Source organism: Hyperolius riggenbachi, chromosome 3 (genome assembly GCF_040937935.1).
Source record: "Hyperolius riggenbachi isolate aHypRig1 chromosome 3, aHypRig1.pri, whole genome shotgun sequence".
NCBI lineage: Eukaryota > Metazoa > Chordata > Amphibia > Anura > Hyperoliidae > Hyperolius > Hyperolius riggenbachi.
This window is the reverse complement of record NC_090648.1, coordinates 8,179,276-8,196,100: the sequence shown is the minus strand read 5'-3', so window position 1 is coordinate 8,196,100 and position 16,825 is coordinate 8,179,276. Positions and strand designations below refer to the sequence as shown.

The 16,825-nt window shown below is 45.7% G+C and overlaps 1 protein-coding gene across 1 annotated transcript in view; it reads right to left on the bottom strand.

Moving 5' to 3' along the window:
- The window catches only part of LOC137561142 (C-type lectin domain family 10 member A-like), a 102,104-nt gene extending 90,269 nt beyond the window's left edge, over window positions 1–11,835 (bottom strand). The window contains exons 1-5 of the mRNA XM_068272404.1: window positions 11,696–11,835; window positions 11,514–11,575; window positions 7,830–7,913; window positions 6,154–6,252; window positions 4,513–4,608 (exon numbers count right to left, since the gene is read on the bottom strand). Coding sequence (XP_068128505.1) covers window positions 4,513–4,608; window positions 6,154–6,252; window positions 7,830–7,913; window positions 11,514–11,575; window positions 11,696–11,835 — 481 coding nt within the window. The remainder of the gene's footprint in view (window positions 1–4,512; window positions 4,609–6,153; window positions 6,253–7,829; window positions 7,914–11,513; window positions 11,576–11,695) is intronic.
- Between the last annotated feature and the right edge of the window lie 4,990 nt (window positions 11,836–16,825).

Below are 16,825 nucleotides of genomic sequence, written 5' to 3'. Positions count from 1 at the left end.
CTGTTTGCTCCTCTTTTGCCTCTCACTTGAACTTCCACGCTTGTGGTGCCTGAAATTGCGTGCCGCCTACCTTGTGGCACAAGGCGAACTCGTGCAGCAGTGGGTTCTTCAACAGACTTATCTGTGCTGCTGCTACGACGGCGATGTTCTCGTTCACAAACAAAATCTGGGTCTATGTCCACATTGTCCATACCCTCCTCTTCCATCTCCTCAAACTCGTCATATGTCATTGTGGGGGGCCGCCGCCGTGGAGTAGAGCTCCCCAGAACAACCTCTGCGCAGCTCACTCCAACGTCGTCTTCCAGATCTTGTCGGCCGACCTCCTGCAATTGCAACCCCTCCTGCCCAACTTGCTCTGGGATTTGGGTTTCCGAGTCCTCCTCGGACTCGCCTTGTATTTCAGTGCGCGGTGCATTTCCCACAGTTAATGGTTGTGAATCCGGGCACAACATTTCTGGCTGTTCCTCCATTGACCTTTGAAAGGTGGAAGTTTGTTGGCCTGGGAATAGCTCCTGCGAATACCCCATTGTGTCCTGAGGTAATTCATCGGACTGGTTATCTGGCAGTTGTGTGCGTGGTGTCGCTGCCGGTTGTGTCAGCTTTGTGCCCACTGGCTCCTTGTAACTGGCTGAGGACTCGGACCTCGTGCGTGATGTGCTGGTGCTGCTTAACCCACTGCTGGACGCTTGAGAGGTCATCCAAGTAATTATCTGGTCCTGTTCTTTTGGATCTGTGAGGGTTGTTGTCCTGGACAACATGGGCGGTATTGAGTGGGTTTTCTTGGGTGCTCCCCTGTGGCCTGTACGTGAACCGTCAGGGGAAACACCTCTTCCCTTGCCCCTTCCTCTTTCACCGGATTTCTTCCTCATTTCACTTATCCTTACAGTACACGCTGACTGGCAGCAGTACAGTGGCAGTACAGAAATGCTATACAGTACCACTATTCCCAGCAGCAACACAGAGCACAATGCTATACAGTGGCGGGTGAGCGGTGTACCACTATTCCCAGCAGTGACACAGAGCACAATGCTATACAGTGGCAGGTGAGCGGTGTACTACTGTTCTCAGGCCCAGCAGACACAGAGTGGAAGTAAACACAATGCTATATAGTCTGGCTGAGCCGTGTACACAGAGTGTCAGTAAACAATGCTATATATAGCGTGGCTGAGCGAGGTACACAGTGGCAGTACACACAATGCTATATAGTCTGGCTGAGCGGTGTACACACAGTTTCAGTAAACAATGGTATATAGTCTGGCTGAGCGGTGTACACAGAGTGTCAGTAAACAATGGTATATAGTCTGGCTGAGCGGTGTACACAGAGTGGCAGTACACACAATGCTATATAGTCTGGCTGAGCGGTGTACACAGAGTGGCAGTACACACAATGCTATATAGTCTGGCTGAGCGGTGTACACAGAGTGGCAGTACACACAATGCTATATAGTCTGGCTGAGCGGTGTACACAGAGTGGCAGTACACACAATGCTATATAGTCTGGCTGAGCGGTGTACACAGAGTGGCAGTACACACAATGCTATATAGTCTGGCTGAGCGGTGTACACAGAGTGGCAGTACACACAATGCTATATAGTCTGGCTGAGCGGTGTACACAGAGTGGCAGTACACACAATGCTATATAGTCTGGCTGAGCGGTGTACACAGAGTGGCAGTACACACAATGCTATATAGTCTGGCTGAGCGGTGTACACAGAGTGGCAGTACACACAATGATATATAGTCTGGCTGAGCGGTGTACACAGAGTGTCAGTAAACAATGGTATATAGTCTGGCTGAGCGGTGTACACAGAGTGGCAGTAAACACAATGCTATATATAGCGTGGCTGAGCGAGGTGCACAGTGGCAGTACACACAATGCTATATAGTCTGGCTGAGCCGTGTACACAGAGTGTCAGTAAACAATGCTATATATAGCGTGGCTGAGCGAGGTACACAGTGGCAGTACACACAATGCTATATAGTCTGGCTGAGCGGTGTACACAGAGTGGCAGTACACACAATGATATATAGTCTGGCTGAGCGGTGTACACAGAGTGGCAGTACACACAATGATATATAGTCTGGCTGAGCGGTGTACACAGAGTGGCAGTACACACAATGATATATAGTCTGGCTGAGCCGTGTACACAGAGTGGCAGTACACACAATGCTATATAGTCTGGCTGAGCGGTGTACACAGAGTGGCAATATACACAATGCTATATAGTCTGGCTGAGCGGTGTACACAGAGTGGCAGTACACACAATGATATATAGTCTGGCTGAGCGGTGTACACAGAGTGTCAGTAAACAATGGTATATAGTCTGGCTGAGCGGTGTACACAGAGTGTCAGTAAACACAATGCTATATATAGCGTGGCTGAGCGAGGTGCACAGTGGCAGTACACACAATGCTATATAGTCTGGCTGAGCCGTGTACACAGAGTGTCAGTAAACAATGCTATATATAGCGTGGCTGAGCGAGGTACACAGTGGCAGTACACACAATGCTATATAGTCTGGCTGAACGGTGTACACAGAGTGGCAGTACACACAATGATATATAGTCTGGCTGAGCGGTGTACACAGAGTGGCAGTACACAAAATGATATATAGTCTGGCTGAGCGGTGTACACAGAGTGGCAGTACACACAATGATATATAGTCTGGCTGAGCCGTGTACACAGAGTGGCAGTACACACAATGGTATATAGTCTGGCTGAGCGGTGTACACAGAGTGGCAGTAAACACAATGCTATATATAGCGTGGCTGAGCGAGGTGCACAGTGGCAGTACACACAATGCTATATAGTCTGGCTGAGCCGTGTACACAGAGTGTCAGTAAACAATGCTATATATAGCGTGGCTGAGCGAGGTACACAGTGGCAGTACACACAATGCTATATAGTCTGGCTGAGCGGTGTACACAGAGTGGCAATACACACAATAATATATAGTCTGGCTGAGCGGTGTACACAGAGTGGCAGTACACACAATGATATATAGTCTGGCTGAGCGGTGTACACAGAGTGGCAGTACACACAATGATATATAGTCTGGCTGAGCCGTGTACACAGAGTGGCAGTACACAAAATGGTATATAGTCTGGCTGAGCGGTGTACACAGAGTGGCAGTAAACACAATGCTATATATAGCGTGGCTGAGCGAGGTGCACAGTGGCAGTACACACAATGCTATATAGTCTGGCTGAGCGGTGTACACAGAGTGTCAGTAAACAATGCTATATATCGCGTGGCTGAGCGAGGTACACAGTGGCAGTACACACAATGCTATATAGTCTGGCTGAGCGGTGTACACAGAGTGGCAGTACACACAATGATATATAGTCTGGCTGAGCGGTGTACACAGAGTGGCAGTACACACAATGATATATAGTCTGGCTGAGCGGTGTACACAGAGTGGCAGTACACACAATGATATATAGTCTGGCTGAGCCGTGTACACAGAGTGGCAGTACACACAATGGTATATAGTCTGGCTGAGCGGTGTACACAGAGTGGCAGTAAACACAATGCTATATATAGCGTGGCTGAGCGAGGTGCACAGTGGCAGTACACACAATGCTATATAGTCTGGCTGAGCGGTGTACACAGAGTGTCAGTAAACAATGCTATATATCGCGTGGCTGAGCGAGGTACACAGTGGCAGTACACACAATGCTATATAGTCTGGCTAAGCCGTGTACACAGAGTGTCAGAAAACACAATGCTATATATAGCGTGGCTGAGCGAGGTACACAGTGGCAGTAAACAATGCTATATATATAGTGTGGCTGAGCGAGCGGTGTACTACTGTTCCCAGAAGCGACACACAATGACTGGGGGGGACCCTGCCTAGCGTGGCTGGAGAGCGAACTACCCTGCCTCCCTACCCAAAGCTAAACCCACAGACAAATGGCGGAGATATGACGTGGTTCTGGTATTTATTTACCCGAACCACGTGACCGTTCGGCCAATCAGAGAGCGTTCGGGCCGAACCACGTGACCCGTTCGGCCAATCAGAGCGCGTTCGGGGTCCGAACCACGTGACCCGTTCGGCCAATCACAGCGCTAGCCGAACGTTCGGGGAACGTTCGGCCATGCGCTCTTAGTTCGGCCATGTGGCCGAACGGTTTGGCCGAGCACCGTCAGGTGTTCGGCCGAACTCGAACATCACCCGAACAGGGTGATGTTCTGCAGAACCCGAACAGTGGCGAACACTGTTCGCCCAACACTAGGCAGAAGGAGGGGACCCAGGTGAAGGAACCCCCCTCTTCACTGCTGTCCCCGCTGCCCCTCCTTCTAGTGCTGCTTCCCCTCCTGCTTTCACTGTGGGGGGTCGTGGCAACACCCTCCTCACTATCAGTAACCCAGTGCACCACGCCCCTCTGCGCTCTGTGGTACGATCGCCCCTGCTTTGTACATGTACTTGTGATATTTGACACGTGCAGAGCAACAGAGAGGTTTTCATTCTCCGCCTCTTCCTGTGACAAGCAGGAAATGCAGCCACTTACCGCTGATCTTCATGTGTGACACTTCCTCCCGAAGGTTCTTATCTGGGGGGAGAGACATTGGTGACACATCCTCTTCCACAATGACTGCTCTACAAACTAGGGCACATGAGTCACAGAAATTGTCCATGAAATAGTTATAATTCCATCCTGTGTGCACATTTAATGCAAACTATATGCAGATTGGAACTGGGCCAATCATTGCACAGCCTGTCAATGTTTATTGGTTCTCTTCCAAGCTGCATACAATTTGCATTATATTTTCACCCAAGCCAGGCTCATTAGCTTCTTGCTGAGAAAATCAAACATGTTTGGCAAAAAAATAAAATAATATTTAACCACTTCACAACTGAGGGGTTTTACCCCTTCAGCATCCGAGCAATTTACCTTTCAGCTCTCCTTCCATTCATTCGCCTATAACTTTATCATTACTTATCACAATGAAATGAACTGTATCTTGTTTTTTTCACCACCAATTAGGCCTTCTTTAGGTGGGACATTAGCAAAAAATGTATTTATTCTAAATGTGTTTTAATGGGAAAATAGGACAACATTTGGAAAAAAAAAACATTATTTTTCAGTTTTCGGCCATTATAGTTTATAAATAATGCCTGCTACCATAATTAAAATCCATGTAATTTATTTGCCCATTTGTCCTGGTTATTACACCATTTAAATTATGTCCCTATCACGATATTTGGCGCCAATATTTTATTTGCAAATAAAGGTGCATTTTTCAGTTTTGCGTCCATCACTAATTTCAGGCCCATAATTTATAAAGTAACAGTGTTATACCCTCTTGACATAAATATTTAATGTGTTCAGTCCCTAAGCTAACTTTTTTTTATTGTAAATTTTTTATTTTATTTTTTTTACAAAAAAAAAACCATTGGTAACAATTGGGGAGTGTGGGAGGTAATAAGTTAATTTAAAATGTAATAATATATGTATTTGTATATTAAAACGTTTTTGACTGTAGTTTTCCTATTTTTTTGTGAATGGTCCTGTAAGCATAGTAAGTACGCTTACAGGAAGTGTAGGGTTTTTTTTTTTCACAATGATCGCGCAGCTTCTCCTGGAAGCAGCCAATCACTGCTGAAGACTTAGATCAAGAACGGGTACTGTGTTCCCGTTCATTGATCTACCAGCGAATGGGCGGCAGCGTGCACGAGTGCGGGAGCGAGCGCACGTGTGGGCAGGAGCGCGGACAACGGCGGTAGCGTCGGGGGTTCGTATATATATGCCCCGGGCGGGGAAATGAAGTTAAAAGGGGCGTAGATATACTGTGCACAGGCGGCGAAGTTGTTAAAGCAAAATGCTTACAAATGCTGTTGCCTGGCAGTCCTGCTGATCCTCTGTCTCTATATATGTGTAACCCCAAACCCTGAACAAGCATGCAGCAGATCAGGTGTTTCTGACTGAAGTGTAACTGGGTTTGCTGCATGTTTGTTTCAGGTGTGTGATAGTGATCAGCAGGACAGCCAGGCAAGTGGTATTATTTAACAGGAAATAAACATGGCAGCCACCATATCCCCCTTCACGTCAGATTTCACAGCTCCCCAGAATCCAGACACCATAATCACTTCTCTCTCTTGTCTTTTGCCTAAGAGAATGAAGATGAGAGATTGTAGGACGGATACTCACAGAAAACAAACAGGAAACTTGTGAAGATAACCAAAGCAAGGAACATCCCGATCAGGACAACCATCAGGATCGGCATGACTCGATCTCGTGTCTTGTTAGCTGGAATAACGACAGACATGGAGACACAGAATTTCAAGTTTACAGAAATGCTTTACACAGATCAGGAGAAGCAGCATTTGTAATGAGATGATCTTCCATTCTAAAACTATCAGTAACATTGTACTGCATGTAACTGCTGCTTGTCCTGTTACTTCTCTATTCTCTTTGTTCTAAACATTATTCCTCTGGGCTGGATGGGGGGCCCAACAGAAGTTACCTATTTTACTGCCTGACTTCAGTGCTCCCATTCTCCCCTTCCTGATAACTGTCATATAACAAAGCCTTATGTTTTCTGTTTTCACATGTTTTCTATTTCATACATGACAGTTCTATGAGAATCTGTTACACTTAATGAGCCTAAACAACTTGTCCTCAGAGGAGCTGACACTCTAATCCTACCATAGTCATAGTATAATGTTCTACCATATTATTATTATGTATTTATATAGCACTGACATCGTCTGCAGCACTTTACAGAGTACATAGTCATGTCACTGACTGTCCTCAGAGGAGCTCACACTCTAATCCTACCATAGTCATAGTCTAATGTCCTACCATATTATTATTATGTATTTATATAGCACTGACATCTCCTGCAGCACATTACAGAGTACATAGTCATGTCACTGACTGTCCTCAGAGGAGCTCACACTCTAATCCTACCATAGTCATAGTATAATGTCCTACCATATTATTATTATTATGTATTTATATAGCACTGACATCTTCTGCAGCACATTACAGAGTACACAGTCATGTCAGTGACTGTCCTCAGAGGAGCTCACACTCTAATCCTACCATAGTCATAGTATAATGTCCTACCATATTATTATTATGTATTTATATAGCACTGACATCTCCTGTAGCACATTACAGAGTACATAGTCATGTCACTGACTGTCCCTAGAGGAGCTCACACTCTAATCCTACCATAGTCATAGTCTAATGTCCTACCATATTATTATTATGTATTTATATAGCACTGACATCTCCTGCAGCACATTACAGAGTACATAATCATGTCACTGACTGTCCTCAGCGGAGCTCACACTCTAATCCTACCATAATCATAGTCTAATGTCCTACCATATTATTATTATGTATTTATATAGCACTGACATCTTCTGCAGCACATTACAGAGTACATAGTCATGTCACTGACTGTCCTCAGAGGAGCTCACACTCTAATCCTACCATAGTCATAATCTAATGTCCTACCATATTATTGTATTGTACATGGCTGAAAATCCTGAGTTTACCCCGGAATCTCCCCCTAAGCGATACATCTCTGTACTCACATCTCCAGGCATGCATATGGAGGGTGGCACGCATGCACATCTATGCTGAGAAAATAATATGTGGCATTGTTCCCAGCTCTCCATGGAGGGGATGGCAACTTCCATGTGAACAAGCAGCCACAGAAACGGCCCCCTGTAGGTTATTAATACCCCCCCCCCCCTTCCCCCAGTGGCACGCTATTGCAAACCTCCTATATGGAGAGGTTCATTTAAAAAACACATAATTCCAGATGCTGAGTTCACTTTAAGAATATTAAGCAAGAGGTTATGTTATTTTACCTGCGTCTGTTGAGTCACCCTTCTTCTTGTCTGTGTGGTGGAGATTGGCCTGACTGGAATAAGCGCTGCTCTGCCCGAAATTACCTAAAGAGACACAAACAGCTCACAATGAACCTCCAGCCATACACAGTGCCCGGGAGACAAGTCAGATACAAGTCAGAGGTAGTAATGGCCGAACCAGGAAAACAGTTCCCGGAAAACTTCTGCCGCACGCCCATTCGCATTTAATGCAAACTTTTTTGTCAAAAGTTTGTGTTTGCACTCAACATTATCGTCATCAGCTGCCGATGTTGCAGTTTATAGCAAAGCTGTGCCCCTGTACACGATAGAAACATCAAACGTGCAGGGTATGTTAAGAAAGACAGTGGGAACAAGTGGAAAAAACAAAACAAGTTTTTAGTTTCTGAGAAAATGTATTTTAAAGTAAGAGCATAAAAGTCTATATTTAAATGTGACAAAATGACAGATAATGTATGAAGATGCACGTAAATGTAATTTTTTTAATATGTTCAGAGTATGGGAAATCCCCCCCCCCCAAAAAAAAATGACATGGGGTCCCAACTACTGACCCTCTTTATCCCCTTGTCACCTATGCAGACTGGGATAGCCATAATGTGGAGCCCTGGATGTGTGGGGCATCACACCCTGAGTTCTACCAGCCCGCATGGTCCATGGTATGGGGGGGGGGGGGGGGGCCTCTGGGGAGAGGGTTGGTAAAGCCTTCCCCTCTCCCCTAGAGCCCTTGTCCAATCCATGGACAAGGGACTCTTCCTCACCTCCGGTGCCCCAGGAGGAGGTGGGGGCCGCCAACACCCTGAAGGGGTCCATGGTGGCGTCATGGTATATATCCTAATAACATGACTGAGGACCCAAAATACAGTCATTTTCAGGAAACTGGATGAAATAATAAGATTTTAACCACTTGCCGACCGCACGCTTATACCGTGCGTCGGCAAAGTGGCAGCTGCAGGACCAGCGACGCAGTATTGCGTCGCCAGCTGCAGCCTAATTAATCAGGAAGCAGCCGCTCGTACGAGCGGCTGCTTCCTGTCAATTCACGGCGGGGGGCTCCGTGAATAGCCTGCGGGCCACCGATGGCGGCTCGCAGGCTAAATGTAAACACAAGCGGAAATAATCCGCTTTGTTTACATTTGTACGGCGCTGCTGCGCAGCAGCGCCGTAAGGCAGATCGGCGATCCCCGGCCAATCAGCGGCCGGGGATCGCCGCCATGTGACAGGGGACGTCCTGTCACTGGCTGCACAGGACGGATAGCGTCCTGTGCAGCCCAGATCTCCCGGGGGTGGCAGGTAGGAGAGGGAGGGGGGGAATTTCGCAGCGGAGGGGGGCTTTGAGGTGCCCCCCCCCCCGCAAAATGCCAGCCAGGAGGAGAGATCAGACCCCCCCAGCACATCATCCCCCTAGTGGGGAAAAAAGGGGGGCGATCTGATCGCTCTGCCTGCACGCTGATCTGTGCTGGGGGCTGCAGAGCCCACCCAGCACAGATCACCTAAAACAGCGCTGGTCCTTAAGGGGGGGTAAAGGGTGGGTCCTCAAGTGGTTAAAAGCGTTAAGCAGTGATATACTGTATATTTTGTTCTATATCTTATACCCGTTGATGGGAGATCACATGCTATGTTAAAGCTTTGCTGAGGTTTGTATTGTATTTTAGGTTATTATTACCATCTTTAGTTTTCTTCTGTTTTGATACTTGAAGTATTAGCTGAGTTATCTGCTGTATATCTGCCCTTTGCTTGTTATTTATATGTTTAAGAAATGCTTTGACTAGTGATGACTTTAAGTTTCACATAGTAGCAAAATTCAGAATTAAAATGTGAAATCCTAATGCAAATGTTCAGATTATTGGAAATTAATTTTACATATAAACATAATTATGATCTGGAATTTTGCATTCACACATTTTTTTTATGAAAATAAGACGTCCTCAGGCCCCCAAGACTTCAATACATTTATGCAAAAAGGTGTTTTGTCATATGTGAACGTTTGTTTTCTTATGCCTCAGAAACGTAAATGTATTTGGGCTAGAATTACGCAGGATTACATGGAATCGAGATTATCCACAATATTGAAATGATGATCAGAATTGTTACTGTGAAAACTAAGAACATTTCGGGAAACTGAAATTATGATCAATGCTAGTCTTAACTTGCAAAATAACAACAAAACTTAACTGGAAGAAGACAACTGCAGTCTAGTCCCTGCAATAGTCACATGTCTATGTATGTATCGCGTAGTGTAAGTATCGTTGGTTAGGACCAATTTCTTAGGGGGAAGCCAATTAAAGGGACACCGAGCAGTGCAGAAACTATGGAAAGATGCATATCATTTTAAAGCTCTCTTTCTCCTCTTTCCAATGATATATAAAACGCCGCCCTACGCCTTTTAGTTTTCACTATTTTCGCGATTGAAATTGCAGCGGCCGCGATTTCGATCGTGAAAATAGAGAAAACTAAAAGGCGTAAGGCGGCGGTTTAGGTGTCGCCAGAAAGAGGAGAAAGAGAGCTTTAAAATGATATCCATCTTTCCATAGTTATATTGTATTTCACAGGGTGACTTTTTCTGCTGAATGGAGCTGCTGACTTTGAGAAAAAGTCGTCCTGTGTAATACAATGTAACTATGGAAAGATGGATATCATTTTGAAGCTCTTTTTCTTTCTAGGGTGGTGGTTTATATATCATTGGAAAGAGGAGAAAGAGAGCTTTAAAATGATATGCAGCTTTCCATAGTTTCTGCACTGCTCAGAGTCCCTTTAACTTACCTGTATGTTTTTGGGATGTGGGAGGAAACCCATCCAGACATGGGGAGAACATACACACTCCATGCAGATAGTGCCCTGGGATTTGAACCAGGTACGCAGTGCTGCAAGGCGAGATTGCTAACCACTACACCACCGTGCTGCCCTATGAAAGAATCATTAAGGTCCCTTTCCTGAAAGTCATCCCAAACTGTAGCTGCGTGTTTCACTGCAGATTCAAAAAGCTTTATAATCCCTCTAATGGTTTAAAAAATATTTTGTTATTTTTATTTTTTGTAACACTTACTAATTCCACATTCCTTATTGGCTACAATGGCTATCATTCTTAAAGCATTCCCACATGCGGTAATGCTGAAAACAGCTGACTTTACCGACCACTTAGCAAAATGTCATTTCATAAAAGATGTTGCATGAAAAGCTAACATTACCGAGCAGTGAGGTAAATTACTGCCTAATGCGCTGATTATCTCAACACATGTCACTAAATGTCCATTCATAAAGATTAGAGCAGGTGGTATTGGGATGGAGAATACCGCTTGCTTTGAAGAGGTGATAAGGGTGCGGATAAGAGCAAAGTTAATGGAGACAGACCTCCCAGGAAGCAGCGGTGAGAGCAGAACAAACAAGGCTTTCCAGAATACCCCAGGCTGTGTTTTTTATGAATGAGCGCACAGAAGTCTAAAGTACCGAATGCGGTATTTTCCCGCACCAGATTTTTTTACCGAACACACTTTTATGAAGGATAGCCCGTGTGTTCTGATGAACTTAGTAAAATTCAAGCCTGACATCCTCCACTCCCACTGCAGCCTGCCCAAGTTATATACCCTCCCAGCCAGCAGCTGTGCTCTAACCTCAGCCCTCCTATCTGCTGAGATGAGATGGCATAACTGGCATAATTACCACACTCACCTCTCCTCCATGGCTGACATGGTGATACATCGCTCTGCTGCTCAATGTGCTCAGAGTAATAGCTACAGAAAGCCCGATAATCTCTAGTATGAGCCCAGGTAATGCTGGGAGTTATGGTTCATATTACAGTGACAGGTTCCCGCCTCCAGCAATATGGATAAACAGCCACATGTACAGGTTACCTGTCTCCATCTCCATCTCGTCCTCCTTCTTGACTGAATGGCAGACGAGATTGTGAGCTCTGCAATCTTCGTATTTCAGGACGTCCGATAGCTTCTGCTTCACACTTGTGAATAAGCATCACCTCCTTATGTGTTTTCATTTTACGGGAACGGAAACTAACAATAAAAGGCGAGGAGCTTCTGTGATCACACATTATGTTAAAGCTGATATTCAAGACACGCAACGCCCAAGTTTAGACCTTTTGTTATGCATGCTGTATGGAAGATTACACAAGTTACAATGCACTGCACAGAAAGTACTCTTTTATTTCTATTATTCATAATTTATCACTTGGCTGGCCAGCTTTGCCAGGAAGACGGTCCTGTGCCAAAGAGGGATGCTGCTTACCTAAATGCAGCCTATGGACAGTCCAAAGTGGACTAGTCTTTCCCTGCGAACATAGAGCTATCACCTGCCCCCACCCACCTCCTCCTTAGTGTCCAAAAGAAAGGTTAATAAGCACTCATATAGGCTAGGATAAGGTTCAGTCTTAATATCACCAATCCAGTAGTCTTCAATCCACTGTTTAGTAGACCCTCAAAAGTCCAGGAAACGAGACCAATTCCACAATATCCAGCCAACACGTCATATAAAAAGAGAAAAAATAAAGGACATAGCGTAATCCAATATTTCAATAGGTGCCCATCACCTCTAAAGTGCAACTAGTCCAGCACCTAGTGCAGTAACACACTCCCCCTGAGTGTCCGCACTCACCCAGATAGCCTCCAAACAATCCGGAGGTAGTGCCTTATAGAGGCCGGCATAGGAGTGATGTGTCAGCCCCTGATGAGTCATACTTATGATGAAACGCGTAGGGCGGAGCTACGCATCACGTGACCGGCAGTTGTGAGGAGATGCGAGGAGACGAGGCGGCATACGCAGCAGCGGCTATCCGGGACCGCTAAAAGCCATTTGTTACATGCGCATGACCTATCGACTCTTGTGAGTTTATCCTTGAATTTTAATCTTTTGGTATTAAATGATTTTACACTATTGGAGCCTCTTTTGAGTTTTAGATTGTGCGACATGACTGGTCTATTGATCCCTGAATTGCCTTCATATCCATACCTCCGGATTGTTTGGAGGCTATCTGGGTGAGTGCGGACACTCAGGGGGAGTGTGTTACTGCACTAGGTGCTGGACTAGCTGCACTTTAGAGGTGATGGGCACCTATTGAAATATTGGATTACGCTATGTCCTTTATTTTTTCTCTTATTTTTATGACGTGTTGGCTGGATATTGAGGAATTGGTCTCGTTTCCTGGACTTTTGAGGGTCTACTAAACAGTGGATTGAAGATTACTGGATTGGTGATATTAAGACTGAACCTTATCCTAGCCTATGAGCGCTTATTAACCTTTCTTTTGGACATTAGTTAAAGCGCACCACGTTGTTTGAATTGTTATATATTGTCCTTAGCGCAGACTAATTTACCTTCCTCCTCCTTAGTGTGTCGCATTACAGATATATGAGAATGAATGTTGTACCATTTTCAGCTGGAATAAACATCTGTCAAAAAAATAAAAATAAAACTGGAGCTTATTTAATGTAGTAGGTTGCACAGGTGTGGTGTTTTCTTTCCAAATAGAATAGCATTTTTAGTTGTTGAATGAATTAGGCTGCACAAAGACTAACGCCGAGGCCTGGAGTGCGCAGCTCAGGGAAGTCCTTCAGTTGTAGTGTTTCAACAACGTGAGCGCCCAGTCATCGCTGAGTCGGTGTTGGCGTTAGAGGTGTACCGAACGGTTCGCCGGCGAACGGTTCCAGGCGAACATTGGGGGTTCGCGTTCGCCTGCGCCAGGCGAACTTTTCCGGAAGTTCGATTCGCCCCATAATGCACTATGAGGGTCAACTTTGACCCTCTGCATCACAGTCAGCAGGCACATTGTAGCCATTCAGGCTACAGTAAGCCCTGGAGCCCCACCCCCCCTTATATAAGGCAGCCTCCGGCGGCCATTACAGTCACTCGTGTGCCTGCTAGAGAGAGGAAAGGGACAGCTGCTGCAGACTTTTTCTCTTAGGGACAGATTAGTTAGGTTCTAGGCTGCTTTGCTTGTTCCTGACTGATTAATATTGCTTTTAAAGCACCCAGCAACAGCTCTTTTCAGAGCTCAACCTGTACATTTTTTTTTCTGACACTTTTGTTGCATGCACAGCCTTGCTAATTGATAGTGTGTGTGCCACTGCCAGCAGCCCAGCACATTCAGTGACTGACTGCCTGTGTGTGTGACAGGGAGCTGCACATTGTACTACCCAGTACTGCATATACCCCAGTACCTGTTGTGTTTACTTAACCCACCTCATCACTGCATATACCTAGCTTTGTGTTGAGTGAACCCAGCTCACTGCATCTAACTACCCAGTACCTGTTGTGTTTACTTAACCCACCTCATCACTGCATATACCTAGCGTTGTGTTGAGTGAACCCAGCTCACTGCATCTAAGTCTAACTACCTGTTGTGTTGAGTGAGAACCCACCTCACTGCATCTTAAGTACCTTTACTGTATACTGTTCAGTGAACCCAGCTCACTGCATCTAACTACCCAGTACCTGTTGTGTTTACTTAACCCACCTCATCACTGCATATACCTAGCGTTGTGTTGAGTGAACCCAGCTCACTGCATCTAACTACCTGTTGTGTTGAGTGTGAACCCACCTGGCCACCTCACTGCATCTAACTACCTGTTGTGTTGAGTGAGAACCCACCTCACTGCATATTAAGTACCTTTACTGTTGAGTGAACCCAGCTCACTGTATCTAACTACCCAGTACCTGTTGTGTTTACTTAACCCACCTCATCACTGCATATACCTAGCCTGTGTTGAGTGAACCCAGCTCACTGCATCTAATTACCTGTTGTGTTGAGTGTGAACCCACCTGGCCACCTCACTGCATCTAACTACCTGTTGTGTTGAGTGAGAACCCACCTCACTGCATCTTAAGTACCTTTACTGTTGAGTGAACCCAGCTCACTGCATCTAACTACCCAGTACCTGTTGTGTTTACTTAACCCACCTCATCACTGCATATACCTAGCCTGTGTTGAGTGAACCCAGCTCACTGCATCTAATTACCTGTTGTGTTGAGTGTGAACCCACCTGGCCACCTCACTGCATCTAACTACCTGTTGTGTTGAGTGAGAACCCACCTCACTGCATCTTAAGTACCTTTACTGTTGAGTGAACCCAGCTCACTGCATCTAACTACCTGTTGTGTTGAGTGAGAACCCACCTCACTGCATCTTAAGTACCTTTACTGTTGAGTGAACCCAGCTCACTGCATCTAACTACCCAGTACCTGTTGTGTTTACTTAACCCACCTCATCACTGCATATAGCTAGCCTTGTGTTGAGTGAACCCAGCTCACTGCATCTAATTACCTGTTGTGTTGAGTGTGAACCCACCTGGCCACCTCACTGCATCTAACTACCTGTTGTGTTGAGTGAGAACCCACCTCACTGCATCTTAAGTACCTTTACTGTTGAGTGAACCCAGCTCACTGCATCTAACTACCCAGTACCTGTTGTGTTTACTTAACCCACCTCATCACTGCATATAGCTAGCCTTGTGTTGAGTGAACCCAGCTCACTGCATCTAATTACCTGTTGTGTTGAGTGTGAACCCACCTGGCCACCTCACTGCATCTAACTACCTGTTGTGTTGAGTGAGAACCCACCTCACTGCATCTTAAGTACCTTTACTGTTGAGTGAACCCAGCTCACTGCATCTAACTACCCAGTACCTGTTGTGTTTACTTAACCCACCTCATCACTGCATATACCTAGCCTGTGTTGAGTGAACCCAGCTCACTGCATCTAATTACCTGTTGTGTTGAGTGTGAACCCACCTGGCCACCTCACTGCATCTAACTACCTGTTGTGTTGAGTGAGAACCCACCTCACTGCATCTTAAGTACCTTTACTGTTGAGTGAACCCAGCTCACTGCATCTAACTACCCAGTACCTGTTGTGTTTACTTAACCCACCTCATCACTGCATATACCTAGCCTGTGTTGAGTGAACCCAGCTCACTGCATCTAATTACCTGTTGTGTTGAGTGTGAACCCACCTGGCCACCTCACTGCATCTAACTACCTGTTGTGTTGAGTGAGAACCCACCTCACTGCATCTTAAGTACCTTTACTGTTGAGTGAACCCAGCTCACTGCATCTAACTACCCAGTACCTGTTGTGTTTACTTAACCCACCTCATCACTGCATATACCTAGCCTGTGTTGAGTGAACCCAGCTCACTGCATCTAATTACCTGTTGTGTTGAGTGTGAACCCACCTGGCCACCTCACTGCATCTAACTACCTGTTGTGTTGAGTGAGAACCCACCTCACTGCATCTTAAGTACCTTTACTGTTGAGTGAACCCAGCTCACTGCATCTAACTACCCAGTACCTGTTGTGTTTACTTAACCCACCTCATCACTGCATATACCTAGCCTGTGTTGAGTGAACCCAGCTCACTGCATCTAATTACCTGTTGTGTTGAGTGTGAACCCACCTGGCCACCTCACTGCATCTAACTACCTGTTGTGTTGAGTGAGAACCCACCTCACTGCATCTTAAGTACCTTTACTGTTGAGTGAACCCAGCTCACTGCATCTAACTACCCAGTACCTGTTGTGTTTACTTAACCCACCTCATCACTGCATATACCTAGCCTTGTGTTGAGTGAACCCAGCTCACTGCATCTAATTACCTGTTGTGTTGAGTGTGAACCCACCTGGCCACCTCACTGCATCTAACTACCTGTTGTGTTGAGTGAGAACCCACCTCACTGCATCTTAAGTACCTTTACTGTTGAGTGAACCCAGCTCACTGCATCTAACTACCTGTTGTGTTGAGTGTGAACCCACCTGGCCACCTCACTGCATCTAACTACCTGTTGTGTTGAGTGAGAACCCACCTCACTGCATCTTAAGTACCTTTACTGTTGAGTGAACCCAGCTCACTGCATCTAACTACCTGTTGTGTTGAGTGTGAACCCACCTGGCCACCTCACTGCATCTAACTACCTGTTGTGTTGAGTGAGAACCCACCTCACTGCATCTTAAGTACCTTTACTGTTGAGTGAACCCAGCT